This window comes from Bidens hawaiensis, unplaced genomic scaffold, assembly GCF_021521415.1.
Source record: "Bidens hawaiensis isolate Kalapana, Puna unplaced genomic scaffold, B.hawaiensis_p1.1 tig00058230_1, whole genome shotgun sequence".
NCBI classification, from domain to species: domain Eukaryota; kingdom Viridiplantae; phylum Streptophyta; class Magnoliopsida; order Asterales; family Asteraceae; genus Bidens; species Bidens hawaiensis.
Genome location: NW_027500523.1, coordinates 71,934 through 94,057, shown reverse-complemented (window position 1 = coordinate 94,057; position 22,124 = coordinate 71,934). Strand labels below are relative to the sequence as shown.

Genomic DNA, 22,124 nt, shown 5'->3' with positions numbered 1-22,124 from the left:
TTTCTTCTTCGTAACGCCTTTTGGTAGGAATATTATCCATCTCTGCCCTTTAAACATTAATTTGGCACTTTATTGACAATCATTTGCTCCACTCCATTACAAAACTATCACAGTAATCCCTGCTTAGAACTAGTCTGTTCAGGTTCTTAATTCTCACAAAACCATAATATATATATATATTATATGATTTTTGACATTAAAAAAAAAAGAAAAAGAAACACGAGTTTGATCAAAATCTTACAAGTACAATAAAATGGCTGTTCACGAGTCGAGCCAGGGTGGTTCGAGCTTGGGCTTGAAATTAAACGAAGCATCTCAGCTAAGACTCTAGCTTGATTTTGAAGCTAAACGAGATTTAAATCGAGCCAACGAGCCGAGCCATGATCAAGCCGAGCCTAGGTCGAGCCGAGCTTGGTTACAAAAATGAGCCAACTCAACTCAGAACGTTTCAAATCAAGTTTTTTTAGCTAATCGTTTTCGTTCTTTTATCGAGCGAGCCACGAGCCCGAGCTTCGAGCCCTCGAGCTCTTTGAACATCCCTACAATAAATATTAATCTACCCCCTTTCGTTGTCCACATTCACTTTCGTCTTCTCTCTGTAGCAGCTGCTGCTGCATCGCTTTAAACAAGTAAGCCTTTTTCTTTCTTTCACTCCGATTGATTGATTTAGGGTTTCGTTTTTAGGCTTTGATTGCAAGGGTTTCGTTATAACTCTAATTACTCCATTTAATTAACACTCTGTATCTTCAATTCAACTTGCTAATTTCTTTGTGTTTATGCCTAATTATATTACAAGATCTCAGTTTCAGGTGGAATCTAATCTCGGTTCAGATTAACATCATAATCAATGTTTATTGATACCAATTTTCATCCACACTTGATTGAATTAGTGCTCCAAAACCTGATTTTTTTAATCCACTTAATGTGCTGATTTGAGTGTCTACATTTTTGTGATACACATACACTCATCCTAAAACACTCCGGTCCGGTTAAATTAAGACTATGAAAATGAACACATTATGTGCGTGCCACATCACAATTTATATTATAATAATAAAAAAATACATAATAAATAGAAAGAACGTGATTGGGTAAACGTCGGTAATGCCTTCCGTAACCAAAGCCATCAATATGAGAAATGACCGGCTATTAATCATTACTTTCCAAATAGGCTTGATCATTAGCTGAAGTCAAAAGATCGACTAATGAATGATCAGTGATACGAACGAAGTCGATCTTTTGAACACAGTAAATGATCAATAGTATTTGGAAAATAATTTCCAATCATTGTCCTACATGGTGGCTTCGGATGTTGTAAGACACTATATGAGGTTTACCCAATAACGGTTTTTTTATTATAATGCTAATGGCTTTTAATATTAGGTATCGTGTAATTTTTATTTATTATTAATGTTTTTGAATTGAAAAAAGGTGAATGATGGGTATATAACATGGGGTGAATGATGGTGGAACTAATTCTGATTTACAATCTTTAACCTTAACATTTGATATTAATTCAACAATATTTCTTTCAATGATGACATTTATGGTCATCTTTAACATCTTGCTTTTTTATAACTTTCAAAAATTTATTTAATAAATTGGGAGAATTTTCCGTTAAACAATGGGACGAACTCATATTAATAATTTGGGACGAGTTCTATAGCTATGAATCAGTCTGCAGTTAGCAGCAGAAGTTATTATTTTTTATTCTGATCTTCCATGGTTAATTGTCAAGAAGACATTAATTTTATAATTCTAGCATGTTAATCTATTCAACTTATTTTTTTACTATTTAATTCAATACAAATTTTGGTAAGAAATCTACTGTACGCGTATGCGTGAAACTGTGAAAGCCGATCAATTTGAAAAAAAAATGATATTTTATTTGTAGTTTTGACACAAAAACTTGTTAAATGAGTGGGCTATCATTATATTTGTTATGTTCTTAGAAACCAAATTTGTTATGAAAATATATGATATAATTAATTTCAATTCATTCAGCGTTCAGCAAAAACAATGATGGCGTACAAAATTGACAAAGGTTTTGTTTTAAAGATAGCATACGAGAATTTTTGGTGTTAAATTGCGTGAGCCAAAACCTGCTTAAACGTTGATATCATTTAATATTAAAATGGCATTGAAAAGGGTTAAGAAGGGTAAAATTGTCATAAACTAAAAAAGTTATTAAAGGACATATATGATATCTCGATTTTAGTTTGGATATATATGATGTTTAAGTAGTTTGTAGGTATATGTACAAATTTCTCCTTTCTAATTAACATTCTTTAATTGCAGATTGCGAATTGAGGAATGGCTGATGGAGAAGAGGATTTGCCAAGGGATGTCAAGAGCGTCAAAACATTGCTGAAATCGATGGGCGTTGAAAACTATGAACCTCGTGTCGTGCACCAGTTTCTAGAACTTTGGTACCATTATGCGGTGGATGTGATAACGGATGCACAGGTGTACTCAGAGCACGCTGGCAAATCCATCATTGATTCTGATGATGTCAAACTCGCTATTCAGTCAAAGGTCAACTTTAGCTTCTCTCAACCCCCTCCACGAGAGGTACCCTTTGTTTCTAATTTGAGATTTATTTATTTATTCATTTGTATATTCTGTTAAATGAATTGATATGATTGAGTTGTGACATGAATGGTTTATTAGGTCCTTCTTGAATTGGCAAGAGAGAAGAACAAAATTCCATTGCCGAAGTCACTAAGTGGGCCCGGTATGGCTTTGCCGCCGGAGGGGGACACTTTAATCAATCCAAATTACCAGCTTGCGATTTCAAGGAAACGGACTAATGAAGCTGTTGAAGAAACAGAGGAAGATGAAGGTGGTAGTGATTCCAAGCCAAACCCGTCTCAAGAACCGAGGACTGATTTGCATCAAAATACCCCTCAGCGAGTTTCCTTTCCAATTGGCCCACAGCGACGAAGGTAAACCATGTTTTAATAAACGAAATCGTGTTATTTACAGTGAATGTTGTTAGTTACTCATGTTTGTTTCAAGTGAAGACGTAAGGTGGATTATTTTGTTATTGTGTTTAGTATGCATGAAAACATTTATGGAGACACAACATCAAGGCTACAGCCTACAAAACCTCATTTAGTTATTTTTGTTAATCAATGCACAGTAATTTTTCTCAAAATAACATCATTGAAGCATTGAGCAATCTTAAACCGACTTCTAAGAACATTTGCAACCTGTGTCTTTTCCAAATAACTCCTGGATGTTATTGCCCGGTTTTGCTAGTTGAAGAGTCATTCCTTATCAATAATCGCCTGCATAAATATCCGTTCTCTTGCCATGGATGCCTGATATAGTCATTATCAGTTAATGGACTAATAAAGTTAAGATAAAAACAAATCTTTGGGCCTAATCAAGAACCTGTTTTTCCCAGTTAGTGGAGCATGTTATTAGAATAAGGAGAGTGCATTGCACGATTGATCCGATGATTAGTCCACTCCATAAGCCTTTTCCTTTTAGATGAACCACAAAACCTAAAACCAACGCCATGGGAATTCCAACGAGATAATATGACCCGAGGTTAATGTAAGCTCCAATATGTTGCCACCCGCTCCCTCTAGCAACTCCTGTATAGAAACGAAACAATAAACAGCAATCAGAACTCAATACCTTGTTACGGTTTTGGATTCTTGATGTATTATCACGGAACTGACTGCAAACCTGAAAGAATTGTTTGTATTGTATCTGAAAATAGAGTGAAACAAAGGAAGACGGTAATGTCTTTGACATAGTCGACTAATTCCTGCTCGTTTCCGAATGCGTATCCCAGAATAGAACGCGAGCAGAAAAGGGTGGTGATGGCTATGATCACTTCCACTGCTCCAAGACCACTTGCAGCCAAGAGAGCTGTTTTTGCAGCCTGTGGGTTCCCAGCCCCTAGTTCGTTAGATACCCGTGTGCTGCAGAAGAGCATGTCTTTAGTTTGGGAGACTTGTTATCATTTAGACGAAATATTAAACAGGTTAAGTGCATACCTTGCAGCCGCCCCGAACGAGTAAGGTATGTAGTAGTGTAAGGTGCTTACTGTTAGACTGTTGCAATAGAGGACACCGTGTATGTTAAGGTTTGTCTAACACATTCATAGATGACTATTTTATGGGTTTAAGTTTACCATATTGAGAGGACTGATGTCTCTAACTGAGGATTGGGCAAGAGGCCCGATAGCAAAACAACCATCTCATACGACCACCATTCAAGACTACACAAGAGAACGGAAATTTCACGTAAATAAGCTGCTGAATATGAAACTTTTATCTAGTTTTGAAAACCATTGAGAGTTTATTGTTTACCATAACATGACTGCTGATGGGATGGCGAGACGAATGAACTCCTTGATGGTTTTAAAACCGTCTACTGAAAACGTGACACGAGTCTTTTCACACGCTTCAGAGTAGTGTATGTAAAAACCAAGAAGGATGACGTTGAGAGTGTAGGAGATTCCAATGGCTAATGCAGCTCCAGCTGTCCCGAACCCTAACCGGAACACTAGAGCCCAACAAATGGGTATGTGGATAACAAGAACCGCGACCGAGCTCCATAGCATTGGAAAAATGAGACTTTGAGACAGTAAGTATCGAATGAGTAGTTGGAGTATTGAGTAGGGGAATAGGGTAGGAATGAGCCATACTGAGTATTTACATGCTTCGGCTGAGATTAAAGGGTCTTGGCCGAGAAAGATAAGGAGTTTGTCTATGTAGACCCACAAAATGGAAATAGGGAAACAGACCAAAAGGAGAGAAATCATAGCGCCATATGTATATGCACCGACCCTGTGGTATTGTCGTGCCCCGTAAGCTTGCCCGCATAACGTCTCCAATGCACTTGCCATTCCAAACTGTTTGTTTGGTTTTCAAATTTTTTAAAATGTTAGAAATCGACTAAAGCATGCCGGCTGGTTTATATTATCGTTTTCTGAAATCATAGTTAACAGTTACTCAGAAATTTTCTTCAGATGATCAAATTTTGTAAAGCCAGACCATGAATATTAGTTTAATTATAGCAATGGTTACTAATATTTTTATTGTATTTTATTTTCCTTAACCTCAAAAACGAAAAGTAAATCACATTCACAACATAACTTAATCAAAAAAGAAGTCATTTAAATGATTCTCCAAGCATCTTGAACAGGATATTAACGACGGTATGTCGTGGTGCTTTTTTGACACCAAACACTATATTCGTCCCTTTTAATTAATTAGTTTAATATTTTGTTATGTCGTTTCATCTTTATTAGATCTAATCATGGTTTTGCTTGAAACTACGTCCAAGTTATAATTAATGGCTAAAACTTTCCGCCTTATTCTCACGTATAAGCTTAATAATCATGTCATATTAGCATTTTACTTATCCTCTCACAAACTTGTTTTACCCCAAACACGGCCATACTCATCATTCTCACTTTTTAATATTTAAATATTTTGTGATGTGAGACCAAGGTTTAAGTTCAAGAAACTGCGAGAAATGAATATGACTATATGAGCCACTATTTTCAGACTATCTTTAATGCGCCCGTCTTCTGACCGCCCGAGATGACGTGGAATATATCCACATTTTCAGGCCCGTTGAAACCCATCTGAAAGAAAGAGATCCAAAAGAAAGATCCGTCTGCAAGGGCGTCAATATTAAGCCTTTGAGTCTTTTTCTTTTACTTTTGATTTTTTTTTATCAAAATGGCTTGGGTTGGGTTGCTTGGAAATCAGCTGTAATGGAGATATTGGTGTGGAGAAGATGAAGATGAAGATGAAGATGAAGATGAAGGTTTTTGTTTTATTATTTGAAGTTTTATATTCACCCTTTAGTTTTATAGTAAGTTACATGCTAACCCTTTAGGTTTGATTTAAGTTTTAAGATATCCTATTATAAAAAAATATCATTTTTAAAAGGTCCAATAAGAAAAACCAATATAATGATTTTAATTTAAAAAGAAACTCCCTTGTAGATTGTAGATGTTATGCAAATCGGGATTTTTATATTTTATAAATTTAGTGTATTTTTATTTTAGATATTATTTATTTAATGATATTAATTATTTAATCATCTAAATACATTTTATAATAATATTACGTAACTAAATTAAATAAAAAATGGGTGATGACGTTAACAATGTACAAATAGGTTGGAAATAAAATTGAGGGTTTGTAAGAATTTTGAAGGATATGACATGGAAGCTGACTAGGCATGTATGGGCTCCTAAGGGCTATTTTAGCATTGAAGATAATTTTAGGTTTTTTAAGGATTTGTAAGTATGTGATGTGGCAGTTGACTAGACACTAAGGGCACCTAAGGGCTTTGTTAGCATTGGAGATAGTCTAAATGAAAAAGGTATAAATGCAACAATAAATGCACACTCTCTCTCCAATTAATACAACTAATATAACCATAATAAATATCTCTCTAATTAATATATCTACATAATTTAACTAAAATAATTAAAAAGATAAAAACAATAATTTAGTTTTCATAAATAATAAAAAATGTCATACAAATGTGTCCATTAAATATAAACAATAAAAATACAACCTACACAAAATTATATAACATATACTTGTTTTGAGCAATAAAAAACGTACAATATACAAAAAAAACATACAACTTACATATTAAATTCGACATCAACAATTATATAAACTACACAAATATACACATATCCTACACATGTGTAGGTTATATGTTTTTCATGTGTAGGTTATGTTTTCTTATTCTTAGAACAAGTGTGGGTTATATGTTATTGTGTAGGTTGTATATTTCACATTTAATGCAAACATATGTAAGATAAGTTTTTGTATTATTCATCACAATGTAACTACGTGTTAATGGATATTGATAATTTGAGTTGAAAGAAATTGGTTTTAAATAGAAATTTTTTTAATATATGAATAAATTGTATTTGTGTAGGATAAAGTTTTCATGTGTAGGTTATATGTTTTCGTGTACGTGCGTGTGTATTTTATTGAAGATGAATTTTGTGTGTATGTTATATGTTTTCTTATTCTCAGAACAAGTGTAGACTATATTTTTTTGTGTATGTTGTATTTTTTTTGTTGATATTTAATGCTAACACATGTAAAATAGTTTTTTATATTATTTATAACAATGTGTTGATGGATATTTATATATTGAGTTGGAAGAAATTTGGATAGAAAGAAATTTTAACGTATGAATAAATTGTACTTGTGTAGGATAAAAATTTGGATAAAAAATATATTAATTGAAGAGAGAGATGCATTTATAGTTTCTTAGGTGCTGTTTGTTTTTCAGAGGTAAAATGTCAGAAGACTGCGAAACCACATCTGCCAACATCTGTAGCAGAAGAGGTGGACCAAAACTCTGCAGTCTGTAACAAGAAGATTGTTTGTTTTTTAACATCTGCAGACTGCTAAAATAAGCTGATAATAATAATTTCTCTTTTGTTAGCAAATTAGCAATGGCATGAGTGAAACATACATATTAATTGATCAACAACATTATTAAACAACTTCAATCTGAATCAAAAGAATAACAAATCAATACATAAATATAAATCAATTAATAAGCATTCAATCTCCATCAGGTACTGTGTTCCGGTAAGTCAATGAAGAAGAAGATGACGTTGACTTCTTTCAATTCAGCACTGGAAGAAACAATTATTATTATTATTATTATTATTATTATTATTATTATTATTATATGTTTCTATTTGGTCCTTACTGTATGAATACAGTCGGAATGCACCAGAGGAGGTAGAAAGGCGGCGGCAGGGTTGCAGCGGTGGGGTGGCGGCGCTGAAGCAGTGGAGCGACGGGGTTGCAGTGGTGGGGGAGTAGGGCGGCAGTGGAGCGACGGGGTTCGGTGGGGGAGTTGGGCGGCAGTGGAGAGAGGAGGGGATTAGGGTTTGGGAGTTCTGATGGAATAAGAAGAATGATGGAAAGAAATTGGGTTAGAAGAGGTGAGAAGTATCAATACCAACACTTCTGGGAGAAGAGAGCGCGCAGACGTTTTTTAATGAAACGCCTTCGAAAAAACAAACAAACTGCAGAGCCCAACGTCTGCGCGCCCTCTTCTCAGTGCAGACAAAAGAGGTGGAGAAGTGCTTCTGAGGAAAAAACAAACAGCACCTTAATTAATCTTGAAGCTTTTTAAAACCTAAAATAAAACTAGTGATCTATATTCATTTTTCACAGTAATTTCATTTCTCTCTTGAGCCATCCCCAAAATACGGAATATTTGAGATGTGAGACAAAATACGGATATCACACGTAGCTAGGGATGGACCTCTAAATACAACTATGCCTTAATGCCGCATGCCTGGGATGCGCCTCCATGTCACCATGGATAGGGTAAGAGAAGCCGCGTTAGAGATAATAATCTAATCAATCAAAGTTAAATCATTTAATGTATTATTGTTTTAAGATTTCTTCTAGCGGTTATGTATCTTATATCTAGAATGTTAGCTGACAACTATTGATGCATAGACTCATTTTTAGAATACCATTAACATGACTTGACCTATGTTGGTACAACTATAACTAACAAGGAAAACCAAAAACTTTGAAGAAAAGTGAGAAGGTATTACGAGAACACTGAAGCCGGTGACACTGGTGAGAGATGTTGCAACCGCGGTGCCAGAGAGTTCTAGTTCACCAAGGTGACCAACCATTGACATTGATGCCACCCGCAATAGGTTTTGTGACACCATAACCACGACCATGGGCAATGCTATGTAACAACTTTTCTTCACCTCCTCTGCCAATACGGTAGCTCGTCTTGGTTGCTGATCAACCGTCAACAACAAGCCTTCCTCCATCATCACAATATGTAAACTTTCATATCCTTTTTGTGGTAGCTAGCAAGTTGGATCATTTATAGAGACCTTGATAGGAGTTGGTGGACAATGGGTGTTGCTTTTAAAAAAATTATTGCACCTTGCTCTATTATAATATGCATAATATGCATTAATTATCGAAATTACAGTAAATAAGTGAATTCTAATTGTAAGAGCGTAATGCTAAATGGTCTTATCTAAGCTGGCTTAAAATGTAGTTGAATTGTTTAGTGTGTTTTAATTGTTGTGTTATAAAGTACTATTAAAAAAAGAAAAAAAAAACAGTTGTGTTATAAAGTAGACTATAAGTTATAACTATAATATTATATTATGGTTATATTTATAGCCTACTTATTGTGGCTATATTGCACGGTTTATATCTTTAAATTTTAGTGTTTTTTTTACAGATTACACATTTGGTATTCTTACCGACCACAATCTTTAATATTCTACCATGTGTGTTTCCCCGGTCATTGCGGATGAAAATGAATTTGGATGATAATAATTAAAAAAAGTAATGGAAACTAAATTGAATTTTAAAATTGTGCAAGCACAAACATATAAAAAATAAGCATTAAGAAACAACAAAGTAAATCTTTAATTAAAAAAACCTAAAAATATATTATACTGAAGTATCTATTTTTAAATAAATTTATATTAAAACATAAATAAAGTAAGCTTATTATAACGATATATTCGAAATTTGAAAATAAAAAAAAGGAAAAATATATTTTATTTTAACCTGCTTGATTTTGAATAAAACTTGTATTAAAATATAGATACAAATAAACACATCGCACAGAATAGTATATTTTCAATTTAAAATATTAGATTTCAAAATTTTAAAACAAGAACAAAATATGAGAATTTTTTTTTAATAATATAATAATTATAAAAAGGCTTATGTGTGGGTAACGGAAACAAAAAATAATTAAATTTCCATTTGCAACAAAAGAAAACAAAGGCCGGGAAGCACCTAGGATTTAAACCTAGGTGATGTGCATAGGTAAAAGGCTAAATGGCCATGGGTTTTGTTTTTGTGTATAAGTGGCAAATTATTTGTATATAGAAAGAATCAAAGAATAAAAACAATAAAGAACCGCAAAAATGAAAACAAAGGGAGAAGCACCTTGGACAGGCTAGCTGGTGTGCGTAAATAAACCTTTTAGCCTAGTTGCAAATACATTAAAGAATAAAAAAAAATATTCAAATACATTGGTTTTAAATATGGATTATAATTATCAAATACATTTTCATCTAGTTGATGGGAAGAATGAATGCATGTAACCCACCCTTGTAAGGAATTTGTTTTGTACACGTAGGCGAACCTACCACACATAAGCCATAGGCTACAACACTTAATTGTCGGGAATGTGTCACATATCATGTACATGTCAATAATAAATGCTATCATAAATTTCAATATGTGCTACCATACATTTTAGTTTGATCTCATTTCTGCTAGCGAAATTTGTACTTGGATATTTGAAATTTGGTTGAGCCTTTATTGGAAAACTAATCTAAACTTGACATGTCTATCAAAATATATCAATTATCAAATGAAGTTGAAGTGTTAAAAAGGTAATTTAAACTAGTTAACAAATGAGTATCGTTGACAGCCTAATGTCGACGGTCACGTTTCGTCACTACGATCAACGGATTTCTAACATAATCCCACTCCCACTTCATCAATATGTTTAACACCTGCTTTTTAAAGTTCGCCACTTTGGTGGGAGAGAATCACTGATGATGATTCCCTACGTAATTTGCCGATACTATGGGATTGGTCTTCCAATTAGATTATTGTTTATTCTTTTCAGCGATATGTCAGTTTGGATCCCATTACCGATAGCTTTCCACCAGAATTTGTCGCTTCAATATTTTGTGCATATAATCACACCAATTGCAATCTTGACATTTCACCATCAGTTGTTTCAGTTTTTTATTAGAAATGACAACCTTAATGAATTTCAAGCACAACCAATTGTGTGACACTGCACAAAATACCGGTCAAAATTTCTACTTGATTAGGTTCTTAGTTAATATGATTTCACATAGAGGTGCGCAAAAACCCGAACCCGGAACCGTACCCGAAATAAAAACCCGAAACCGATTTTTTTAATATCCGGGTTTTAATACCCGAATATGCACCCGACCCTACCTGTAGAGTACAGATTGGGTGTAATGCATTTTGGTAGTAAAACCCAAACCTGAACCGGACCCGATTTATACCCGGTAATACCCGAAAACCCGAACCGGTTCCATACATGGAATCGTGTTTTTCCAATACCCGGAACCAGATATTTCAAATACCCTATGTATACCCGAAAAATACCTTAAAAACACCACTGAAAAGCGCAACTTTTTAAAAAAATCCAATCTATACCCAGAAAAAAGCCTGAAAAAACCCAAAAATAGGGTTTTTTCAATACCCGAAAATAGGGTATTCAGATACCCGGTTCTATACCCGACCTGAACCCGATGCAGGGCATGATTGTTAGATACAATACCCGGACCCGAATCCGACCCGAGCATTACCAATACCCGATTTTTCAATATCCGGTCATACCCGAATCTGGTTCCATACCCGAACCCGAGTATTTGAAAAACCCGATTTGTGCACCTCTAATTTCACATGTGAACTTTTAGGCTCTATTAGCTTGTATAGCAAATGAACCAACCCATTAAGAACATTTATAAATAAAAATATATGATATTATTTTGTTGTTTGTATACTGTCGAGAATGATCCGATCAGCTCGACAATGAACCAAACAGTGTTGCAGTACATTTAAACCCCTTGGTGCAGATTTGGTCATGAGTTTATTCTCCACCTCCACATCTCCATCAACACCATATTTGTCTATTGCCATCAATAAATGGAAAAAAAAATGCATACATCTTAAAAACATTATTTGATGTTTAACTACGTTTAACAAAGAAAATTTTAGATTTTTATTTTTTTAAAACAACTAATTTAAATCAATGACGGACTACTAACTCACCTGATCATCTTCATTTCCCTAGTATCGAGACCATCCTTAGGAGAAAACTCACCATATATGAGTAAACCATTTAGCCTAACTTGAAACCTCATATATTTTTGTCATAGATGGGACTTGATTAGTTGAACTTGAAACCTGCCCCTTTTTACATTGAAGTCTTTAGATGTCTCTACAAACTTGAGCTATGGATTATTGCCAAAATAATTTAGATGAATGCTATATATACTTCTTTTTCATTTTTCATATATTATAAATTTTTTATATTATAAAAAACGCATACTTTTACAACTCCTACATGTTTTTATTTTTAGTCTCGGCGTGTTACATTTTTAGGCCTTTCTACACTTCTTAGAAAACACTAATTATTTTAGCCATATTTTGTATGTTCGTATACAAAAGGTACACCTATATACTAAGAAGTATTTAAGACCCATACGTTCATATACCGATTTATACACGGGGTTATATATCCATATACCAATCTATTTGTATGTATCTCGTAATAAGAAAATATGAACCAGTAAATATGTTAAGACTCATGTTTACAAAAGTTAATAGTTTCAATTTGTGAATACAATAATTACCAAAACGTTACTCTGTAAGTAAGGAAAACATCACGATACTCAAATAACTAAAATAAAAATTTACAAAAATAATTGCATTCGTTCTCATGTGCTACGTCTTGATAGCAAAGCAATGGTGAATACTACTTATGCACATACATGCACGTGCTCATGACCATAACATATTGTATTGTTGTTTTTTCAGCAGGGTACCCTGCTTAACTTCTGTAACAATAACAACAACAACAACAACAACAACAATAATAATAATTAACTAGATGGTTTCACGGTGTAACTTGTTACCCCATAAACGATTGAGTTTGCTATTTGTTTATAGAAGTGTTTCAAACTAATTTGGAGTATGCTATATGTTTTATGGAAGTGTTTTGAGCTAATTAGGAGGTGAAGATATAAGTCAACTGTAACCAAATAAAAACTATTCTCAAGAATTAAAACCTTTCTCCCTCATTGTTCATCGGAATCTCTGCGAAATCGAAGCATAAAAGTATACTGGGATTCTAAATGCGAAATTAACTTAAAACTACACTGGCATAATACATGGCAGAAGCCCATGTTGGAACCTTGTAGGGGTGACTATGGGTTCAACATTGTGCCGAATTGGATTTTCGAATCAACCACAATTCAAACCGAATTAATTCTTCAAAGGTCGAGTATGTTTAACAGAATGTAATTTGAATTTAATTTAAAAGATTACAAATTCAAATCACCCGAAACCGACCCAATGAGCACCCGTAGTTAGTGCCACGCCATTTTATATCACGTTGTCACACTGATATGCCTAGGTCACCCCACGTAGGGATAAACTTGGGTAATATAGTACATATACTGGTGCAAACTAATATCTCTTGATATTTAGAAACACGAATCATGCAAAAATGAGTATCGTTTCATTAAATTCCTGTTTGTAACGATTCATAAACTTCGAGCCATAACATTTCATATATTTATTTGGGGATAAGTAAAATATTTAATTATTCATTGATGTTTAGGACTTAACAAATAATTAAGTAAGTTCTATATGATAATACTGTAAGTAAGTTCCATATGTTTGTTTTAAACAATCACAAAATCCTACAATATCATTGTAGTCTTAATTATACGTGTTCAATTCTCATCATGTTATATTGATCTACTCACTTGTTAATATTTGGTGACTTGTACACTTGTAAATCTTAATTTACCTTTTTTATTAGCTTGTGACTAATCTGATAATACTATATATTTAACACCCAAACTTAACAGCATCTACTTATAATCGTGTATTTTGTTTTAATTTTTAATTTGTAAGTGCTCACTTAGCACTTAACAAATACATGAAGTATCCCTATATATACAAAATATAACATCATTTATTCATCACTAAACCATAGTAAAAACTATCCCTTGCAAATTTTGTTCTTCATCGTTCCTCATCAAGAAGCTCTTCCTTAAACATCCTTTCTGTTGCCTTGCTTGCCTATGACATCAACAACATCGAAAACTATAAACGACAAAGCTTTATATTCGAAACTACAAATTTGCGAGTCAAGTCAAGAACCTGTTTCTGCCAATTCGTGAAACACGTAACAAGTGTTAGCAGAATGCATTGCATTACTATTCCGATAGTTAATCCACTCCACAACCCTTTCCCCTCTAGATGACATACAAAACCCAAAACTATAGCCATAGGGATTCCAACGAGGTAATATGACCCGAGATTAATGTAAGCGCCAATACCTTGCCACCCACTCCCTCTTGCAACTCCTGCTTACACAATCAAACTTGTTACATTGTTGAACTAGGGATATGTTTAATTAAAGTTTAAACTAAGATCGAACCTGAAAGGATCGTTTGTATTGTATCCACAAATATGGTAAAACATAGAAGAGGAGTCATGTCTTTGACATAGTTAACTACTTTCTTCTCTTCACTAAACGCGTATCCAAGTACAGAACGGGAGCAGAAGAGAATGGCGCTTGCTAAGGTATGTAGTAGTGAAAGATATCAATTGATAGACTGTTGCAAGAGATGATACCACATATAGTTAAAATAATAATCATAATCACCGATTTGTTGGTTAAATTCGAAAGAAGATTACCATATCGAGAGCACTGAAGTCTCCAGTTGGGTATTTGGCAAGAGTCCAGATAACAAAACAACAATTTCATATGACCACCATTCAAGACTACATGAAAAATGAAAAACCATCCCATGAATAAAGTTTTTTATTCTTTTTTAGTATGTAGTTTAGAATTCAGCTTATAACTATTTTAGGCAGTTCTCTAGCCCTACAAACAAACTGGGCAAGTTCGCTTAGGTGACAGATGAACTCCATAGGGTTTGGAGAAAAACTGTAAGCGACAGGTTAAGTTTGTTTTAAAACACCATGTAGTATGTTTGTCACCCAAGCGAACTTATACATCAACGAATTAAAAAATGGATAGAACTTTAATGAGCTCGCTTGCATAGGTAGCGAATGCCTAAAGCATAAGAACTTTGTAAAAAAATCGTCTAAAGTACTTGATGAATGATGATTCCACCAACCATCTTTCATAAATAACTTTGTACATGAAAAACATGCCAAACTTTCAAGATCATTTGAGATTTTACCAAATCATGACAGCAGACGGGATGGCAAAGCGATGGAACTCTTTGATGCTTGATAAGACATCTTTAAAATGCGTGACACGAGTTTTTTCACATGCTTTGGATCGATATAAGTACACTCCAAGAATTACAGCATTCAAAGTGTAGGAGATTCCAATGGCTAATGCTGCTCCAGCTATCCCGAACCCAAGCCGAAACACTAGAGCCCAACAAATTGGCACATGAAGAACAAGAACCACAACTGAGCTCCATAGCATAGGAAAGATAAGACTTTGTGACAATAGGTAGCGCATGATCAGCTGTAGTATGGCATAGGGGAATAGGGTAGGGATGAGCCAGACCGAAAATTTGCGCGCTTGTGCTGAGACTAAAGGATCTTGGCCAAGAAGCATAAGGACTTTGTCTATGTAGACCCACAAAATGGAAACCGGGATACAGACTAAAATCAAAGAAATCATGGCACCGTATGTATATGTTCCGAGCATATGGTATTGTTCTGAGCCGTAAGCTTGCCCACATAACGTCTCCAATGCGCTCGCCATTCCAAACTGTTCATGTATCCAATGTTAATCTTAATCCCGTAAATGACACGTCCTAGATATATTTAAACTCTTAACCTTAGGCCAAACTCAACGGACTATGTGTTCACCTCATTAATGCATCAGGTTTATATGTCTTTATGTCCATATTTTTACCTTTTTTCGTATTAACTCCTTAGTCTACTGTGTGTTTTGATATGTATTATTTTATTTATCATTTTATCTTTTGACTCTTGATTTAATGGTTTTCAAACTACACAAATGGTTTTTCAGTAGTTTTGTTGTCCAAAATTTTGCCCAAATTATTATAATTGAAATGCTCGACCCATCTCCCTTGCAAATCATAACTTTACCCTAAATTGTTATACTAATTTACATAAATACATATTTAAAGTTTTAAAGTTGTGATATATTGCCTTGAGTTGGTGATTTGATCGTATCATGCCCCTTACAAAAATAATTTAAAAAAAATTATATAGTCATCACTGGATGAACTAACTAATTTTATTTATTATCATCAATAACATAATACTTAGTATTCATATTATTGGTGATTATGAATAAAAGTGGCCTACAACTTTCATAAATTATGAAGGGTAATATAATATTACAGAAATTGTCTTTTATGTTTGTACTAAATTTTAGCGATTGTCATTTATCTTTTAAATTGACATAATTTGTACTTTAAGTTTTTAAATGTTACCCCTATTATCCTTTAATCCTAATCCAGTTAGTTTTTTCATTAAGTCAGCTCATGTGTCTTGCACATGAGGGTAAATTGGTTAATTTACCTATTTAAGTTAAAACTATTTTAATAAATACACCAATAACAAGTTAAATAGCAATTTTATTATAGGACATATTAACCTATGAATTTTTTTAAAAATTTTTTAAAAATTGTTTGGATTATTTTATGTGTTACGGAAAACCAAAATGATTAGAAAAGACACTCTTTTTTAAAATGAGTGTAATGAGTTTTCTATTATTATTATTATTATTATTTATTTATTTATTTAGAATGACGACTTTCTTGTATTTAGGCTATCGAACTCTCCAAATTTGGAGAGCCCCGATATTATTTTTATTATTATTATTTATTTTTTTAGAAAGACAATTTTTTTATATTTAGACTACCGAATTTGAAGAGCGGTTATTATTATTATTATTATTATTATTATTATTGAACGGCTGCATTTTATAACCAGAATGGGCCAAAACCCAAAACAACCATACAAGTAAAGACAAAATAAAAACACTAGACCATCAATGTCCAGCCCATTACACCTTAATTACAGTAGAGTTAGAAAAGCAATTCACCCAAAAAAGCTCATATCACCGATTCATATTTGATCTGGTTCCAAGTCCTCGGACTCATCCGATATAATTGGCAAATAATCGCTTATTACATTTAAAATGTTTGTAAAATATCATTGATGATATATATGTTCATAAATTATAAATAAATATATCTTCATTACTAGTTCATATTATTACAAAACTCAAAAAAAGTGCTGGTTTAATTTGTTAACAGGAGCCTTATAATATATAGTTTCTAGTTTTTTTTATATGTTAGCTAAAGATCATAACTCATTCATGCCTAAATAAACAAAAGTTAGTTTCTATCATCATAAATAAATATAATAATATGTATATGTAAAGATGATGAGATGAATAAGAATGACAAGAAGGCTGAAGCCGGTGACATTAGTGAAGGAGAGAGCGATGGCGGCTCCAGCGAGGTGTAGCTCACCAAGGTGTCCAACCATTGACATGGATGCCACCTAGGGCTGTTCAAAAAGCTCACGGCTCGAAGCTCGTTCGAAAAAAGCTCGGAGAAAGCTCGCTCGAAATCGGCTCGATTGTAAACGAGCCGAGCCTAGCTCGACTCGATTTCTAAACGAGCCGAGCCTGAGCTAGCCCCGGCTCGACTCGAGCTCGCTCGATTGGCTCGAACTATTTTATTTTAATTTATTATATATATATACATATACATACATGCATATAATTATCGAGCCCAATTAATTTAACACATGGGCTTTCCTTTAATCCAGCTCAATTTCATTTCTCACTCCATAGTTCACATTCATAATTTCATATACTGAGTAACTGAGAGATGATACTTCATAATTCACACACTCAATAATCAGTATACGTTCCATTTTCCACCCTAACTCTAGCCGCTCATATTCACCTCCGCCATCGGCCGTCGCTCATATATAATACTTCTCTGCTTAATTTTGTATTTGGTTTGGTTTAGACTTGTTGAACATATTTTGTTTTCGATGTATTTTTTTAGTTTGTATTTGGTTGGTGTTGATCTTAACGCCATATTTATTTAGTTTAGCTTGATGGTTGCATATAACTTTTATTATTACAGGAAAACTCGAGCCGAACCGAGCCGAGGTTGAGCTCAAATTTTTAGCTCGATTAAGAGTTTGGGCTCGGCTCGATTAAAACCGAGCCGAGCTTGAGCTCAAATTTTTAGCTCGACTAAGAGCTCGAGCTCGAGCCGAGCCAGCTCGATTGATTATCGAGCCGAGCTTGAGCTTGTCTTGGCTCGGGCTCGGCTCGGCTCGTGAACAGGCCTAATGCCACCCGCACTAGGTATGCTGCCTCCATCACCATCACCATCACCATCACCATCACCATTGGCAATGCAATGTAACATGTTTTTTTCACCTCCTTCGCCAGTACTGTCTTCCATCTCCGCGGCTTCTCCGCTGCCAACGACACCCTGCCCTCCATGATCTCTCTCTTAGTTTTTTTGCTAGATGAAATTATGGGACAAGAGATGGGAATGAAATTTGGAATACAATAAGATATATATATATATATTCTATGTTTGTACTTTTTTAATCCATGTAATAAAGCATATATTCAATGCTCTTATTATTACACTATGGAAAAATATAGCTTCTAACAAAATTCTGTTACACGAAAATGACACGTGTACAATTTAATGAGGCAAAACTTACATGAATATGAAAGGAACAACCAGAATGCCTTTTGTTTTTATAATAAATATTTTTATAAATTTATTAAAACAAAGGTTATTGTAAAAATAAAAAGCAACTTTAAAGAAAATAAGATGCTACTAAGGATTTTAAAAGTAAGATGTTACTAACGATTAAACTTTTAGAAAATAAGATGCTACTAACGATTAACAACAAAATTTTCACATTTACCTTACAGTTACAAGATGCTACGAACGATTTTAAAAATAAGATGCTACTAACGATTAAAAAGTAAGATGCTACGACCGATTTAAAAATAAGATGCCACTAACTTTTACTAACTAATTTAAAATTAAGATGCTACCAACGATCGATATTAATCGTCTTACGCATGCAATTGCAAATTGCAATAAGATGCTATTAACGATTTAATTACTTTTAGAAAATAAGAGATAAATAAGATGCTACTAACTTTTAGAAAATAAGATGCTAGTAACAATTTTATAATAAAGCATATTAATATAAGTAAATAGTTTTTAAACTTTTTTATTCTTCAAAAGAATTTCAACTTTCATCTCACATATCCATCTCTTACAAAATCATCGTTAACAGTAAAATTCCACATTTATACATTTACAAGAATCTGAACCCATAATTTTTTTATTTGGAACGACCAACTAAGTAACGTCGAGTACTTCGTACGCGGCCTCATTGGCTAAAGGTAGCCCGAGCTGGCCACTAATCCGGACGGACGAAGCCCCTAGCGGTCCACCTATTGAGGGATTCCCCGGATAAAACCCGACCTCCACTCCCGCCAAAGGCACGACAGCGAAGGACCTGTAAAACCAGGTGAGATCAGGACTCAAACCCTGGCAAGCCAGGGTCATCCCTCATATCTCCCATATAAATTGGTGATAGTAAGATTTGAAGCCCCTACCTCTCACTAGTAAAGTGAGTGCTCCACCATTGAGCCACATCCAATTTATATCTGAACTCATAAATAAATGGGACAAACGTCATACCATAGCTCATAAGTTCTCGATATAAGAGTTAACATACATTTTTGATTTGCCATTAGATATATGTCATTTATACATTTTGGGCTCGTTTCTACACCTCCATATATAGATTCCATAAGGTGATAAGGAACACCACGCATATGACATATCGCCTTTTGCTTCTCATTATTAGACAGAAAGCATACACGAATTAAATCAAACACTGAAACCAAAGTCCAATGCATAATTCCAACTTTAATTTAGTGAGAGTGTAATGCCGTTCAACAAATATTAGTGTCTTTTAATTGCCGTGTAAAATAATAGATTATGATTATAAAATATGGTCAGACTAAACGTATCCCGTGTTACTTGACATACACTTGAACAAAACACATAAAAAACTTACATATTACCCTTTGAAATTGTATAATTAACAAATTAACACAAAACTAGCACAAAACAAGTGCACTTTTCTTCCGATTATCCTTTTAATTTTTTGTTAATTTTTTCTTACAATGTTGCTTTCTATTTAATAAACAAATTCATACTAGCTAAATCAACTTTTCAGTGTTATAAAAGAAAGCAATGACACAATCAACCTAAATCAAGTTTTCAATGTTATAAAAGAAAGCAAGATCTGAAGTTACACATTCTTGGTCTGAGTTCCTCCACTAAAAAGAATGGTGATGAACAATGAAGGAAGACGGGGTGATGCGGACAACATTAGAAGACTAACTTCTAATTACTACATTACCAACATACCAAAAGGCTACAGCACCAAAAGAATTTGGTTGAGCTTACAAGAGTTGGGAAGGCTAGCGGATGTCTACCTGGCCAAGAAGAAAAACAGATTTGGGGGCATCTTTGGTTTTGCTAGATTTTTAAACGTCAAGGATCCGTTGTCACTTGAAGAGCAGCTCAATCGTGTTCAGCTTGGTAGTTTGAGATTGAGGGCAAATCTCTCTATGTTTGATAGAAGTAAAGTCAGGGAGGTTAGAAGTTCAGATGCCAACCCTCATTCAGATCGCGTGAAGCCGATTTCAACTCCACACAATTCTAGGACCATTAGTGGAAGATCCTTTGCGGATGTTGCGAGAGGAGGGCGAACGGAGGTTATCGGAGTCGTTTCAACTGGAGTAGATGAGAGGATGGCCATCGTCTAGATTCCGAATTCATTATCTCCTAAACCTTCGGCCTGGTTAGATCGGTGTGTCGTGGCGGAAGTAAAGAATGTTGACATTCTCTCTAATGTATTGTCCTTAATGAATTTGGACGATTCGGTTAAGTGTCAGGCGAAATACAACGGGGGCTTAACGTTCTAATACAATTTCAAAACAAGGAGGAAGGTGATAAATTCTTACTTAACTTTTCAGATTGCTGGTCCAAATGGTTCGCGTGGGCAAGGTGGTGGGACAATTCTTTTGTCCAAAAACATAGAATCGCATGGCTTAAAATCTTGGGCGTTCCTATTCAGTTCAGGGAGGAATTAGTGTTTGCTTGTATTCTTGAAAAGGTTGGCAGAACCTTGAGGCCATGTGTTTGTTCAAGTGATGATAATAATATATCATATGGCAAAGCATGAGTTCTTGTAAATCATCTAAGGCTCATTAATCAGAATTTTGAGGTTAGATGGGGTGGGTCAAGTTTTGAGGTTTGGGTGACGGAGGTGCAAGAGGTGGGCACCCGCTTTCAGAGAAGGCGGGTCGTCCGTTTCGAAAAAGGATGAGTCCGGAGACATTTCGGTAGTAGTTTCCGATGCCGAAGATTCAAATTTTGGTGATGGCGTGGCTGCGACGGCGACTCCAGAAAAAGTTTTTCTTAGAAACAGTGTTGACTTACCTGCTACGAATCGTACGGTAGCAGAGGTGCTGAGGGAGACATTTCATTTACTGTGCGGCAGGCCGTTGATCAAGGTGGTGACATTGATGTATCACTTGCACAGTCTAAGAGCCTGGAAAATCTTTTGGCTCAGGGATTACGTCAGGTCAACCATCCTCCCTCTACTCTGAATGTTGGGCCTGATTCAGTTGGGTCCGGGCTCTGATTGCTTAAAAAATGGGGGTGTAGTCTTACATGAGTCCAACCCACTTAGCATCTTAGTTCCCAACGAAATTGAGGTGGTGCCTTCTCAAAATCTTGAGCCTTCAAGACCCGGTAACTTACCTGACTTGAACGACTTAGCAAACTCGTCTGGTTCTATGTCTGTCGCTAATATGCGATTCCCTAAACCTAAGAAATCCAAGAGGGCTACTGGTACTTTATTCGATTCATCGATGAGAGGCAGGCACATTCTAAGAGATAATATCATCAGAAGGGCCGCTCTTTATCTAGAGTCTACGGCTCTAGAGCTTCTTCTTTGATGGCCAGAAATTCCTCGCTGGTTTCTTCCACGGCTTTTTCTGGTGACTCCGTCGAAGAAGCTTCATTAACTTCGGAGCAAAATCCTCGACCGACGAATTCAGATCTTTCGAAGCAAGGTATATATCAGTCGAATTTGATTGGGGTTGTGGTACGTTGGAGGAGATATCGGATTCGCGTCCATTTGATGAAGGTTTTAATTTGGAAGTGGATGCCACGATAAAGGTCAGAGCTGACATAGGGGCTGATTTGGGGAATTTTAGAG

The 22,124-nt window shown here is 34.8% G+C and overlaps 2 protein-coding genes and 1 pseudogene across 3 annotated transcripts; 1 reads left to right on the top strand and 2 right to left on the bottom strand.

The window, feature by feature from the left end:
- The first annotated feature begins 2,276 nt into the window (after positions 1-2,276).
- Positions 2,277-3,092, top strand: LOC143602261 (transcription initiation factor TFIID subunit 9-like). The gene is made up of 2 exons (XM_077079436.1): positions 2,277-2,571; positions 2,671-3,092. Exons 1-2 carry the CDS (start codon positions 2,314-2,316, stop codon positions 2,947-2,949), a joined length of 537 nt encoding a protein of 178 aa, XP_076935551.1. The 5' UTR covers positions 2,277-2,313; the 3' UTR covers positions 2,950-3,092.
- Positions 3,093-3,126: 34 nt separating this feature from the next.
- Positions 3,127-8,934, bottom strand: LOC143602258 (protein DETOXIFICATION 8-like). The gene is made up of 7 exons (XM_077079435.1): positions 8,588-8,934; positions 4,326-4,870; positions 4,148-4,234; positions 4,011-4,067; positions 3,697-3,935; positions 3,397-3,602; positions 3,127-3,323 (listed from the first exon to the last, which is right to left on the bottom strand). Exons 1-7 carry the CDS (start codon positions 8,819-8,821, stop codon positions 3,270-3,272), a joined length of 1,422 nt encoding a protein of 473 aa, XP_076935550.1. The 5' UTR covers positions 8,822-8,934; the 3' UTR covers positions 3,127-3,269.
- Positions 8,935-13,823: 4,889 nt separating this feature from the next.
- LOC143602259 (protein DETOXIFICATION 14-like) lies at positions 13,824-18,372 on the bottom strand (annotated as a pseudogene). Its single transcript, XR_013147800.1, has 6 exons — positions 18,172-18,372; positions 17,232-17,330; positions 15,014-15,558; positions 14,502-14,588; positions 14,242-14,419; positions 13,824-14,167 (listed from the first exon to the last, which is right to left on the bottom strand). The product of XR_013147800.1 is annotated as a protein DETOXIFICATION 14-like (transcript).
- Positions 18,373-22,124: the final 3,752 nt, after the last annotated feature.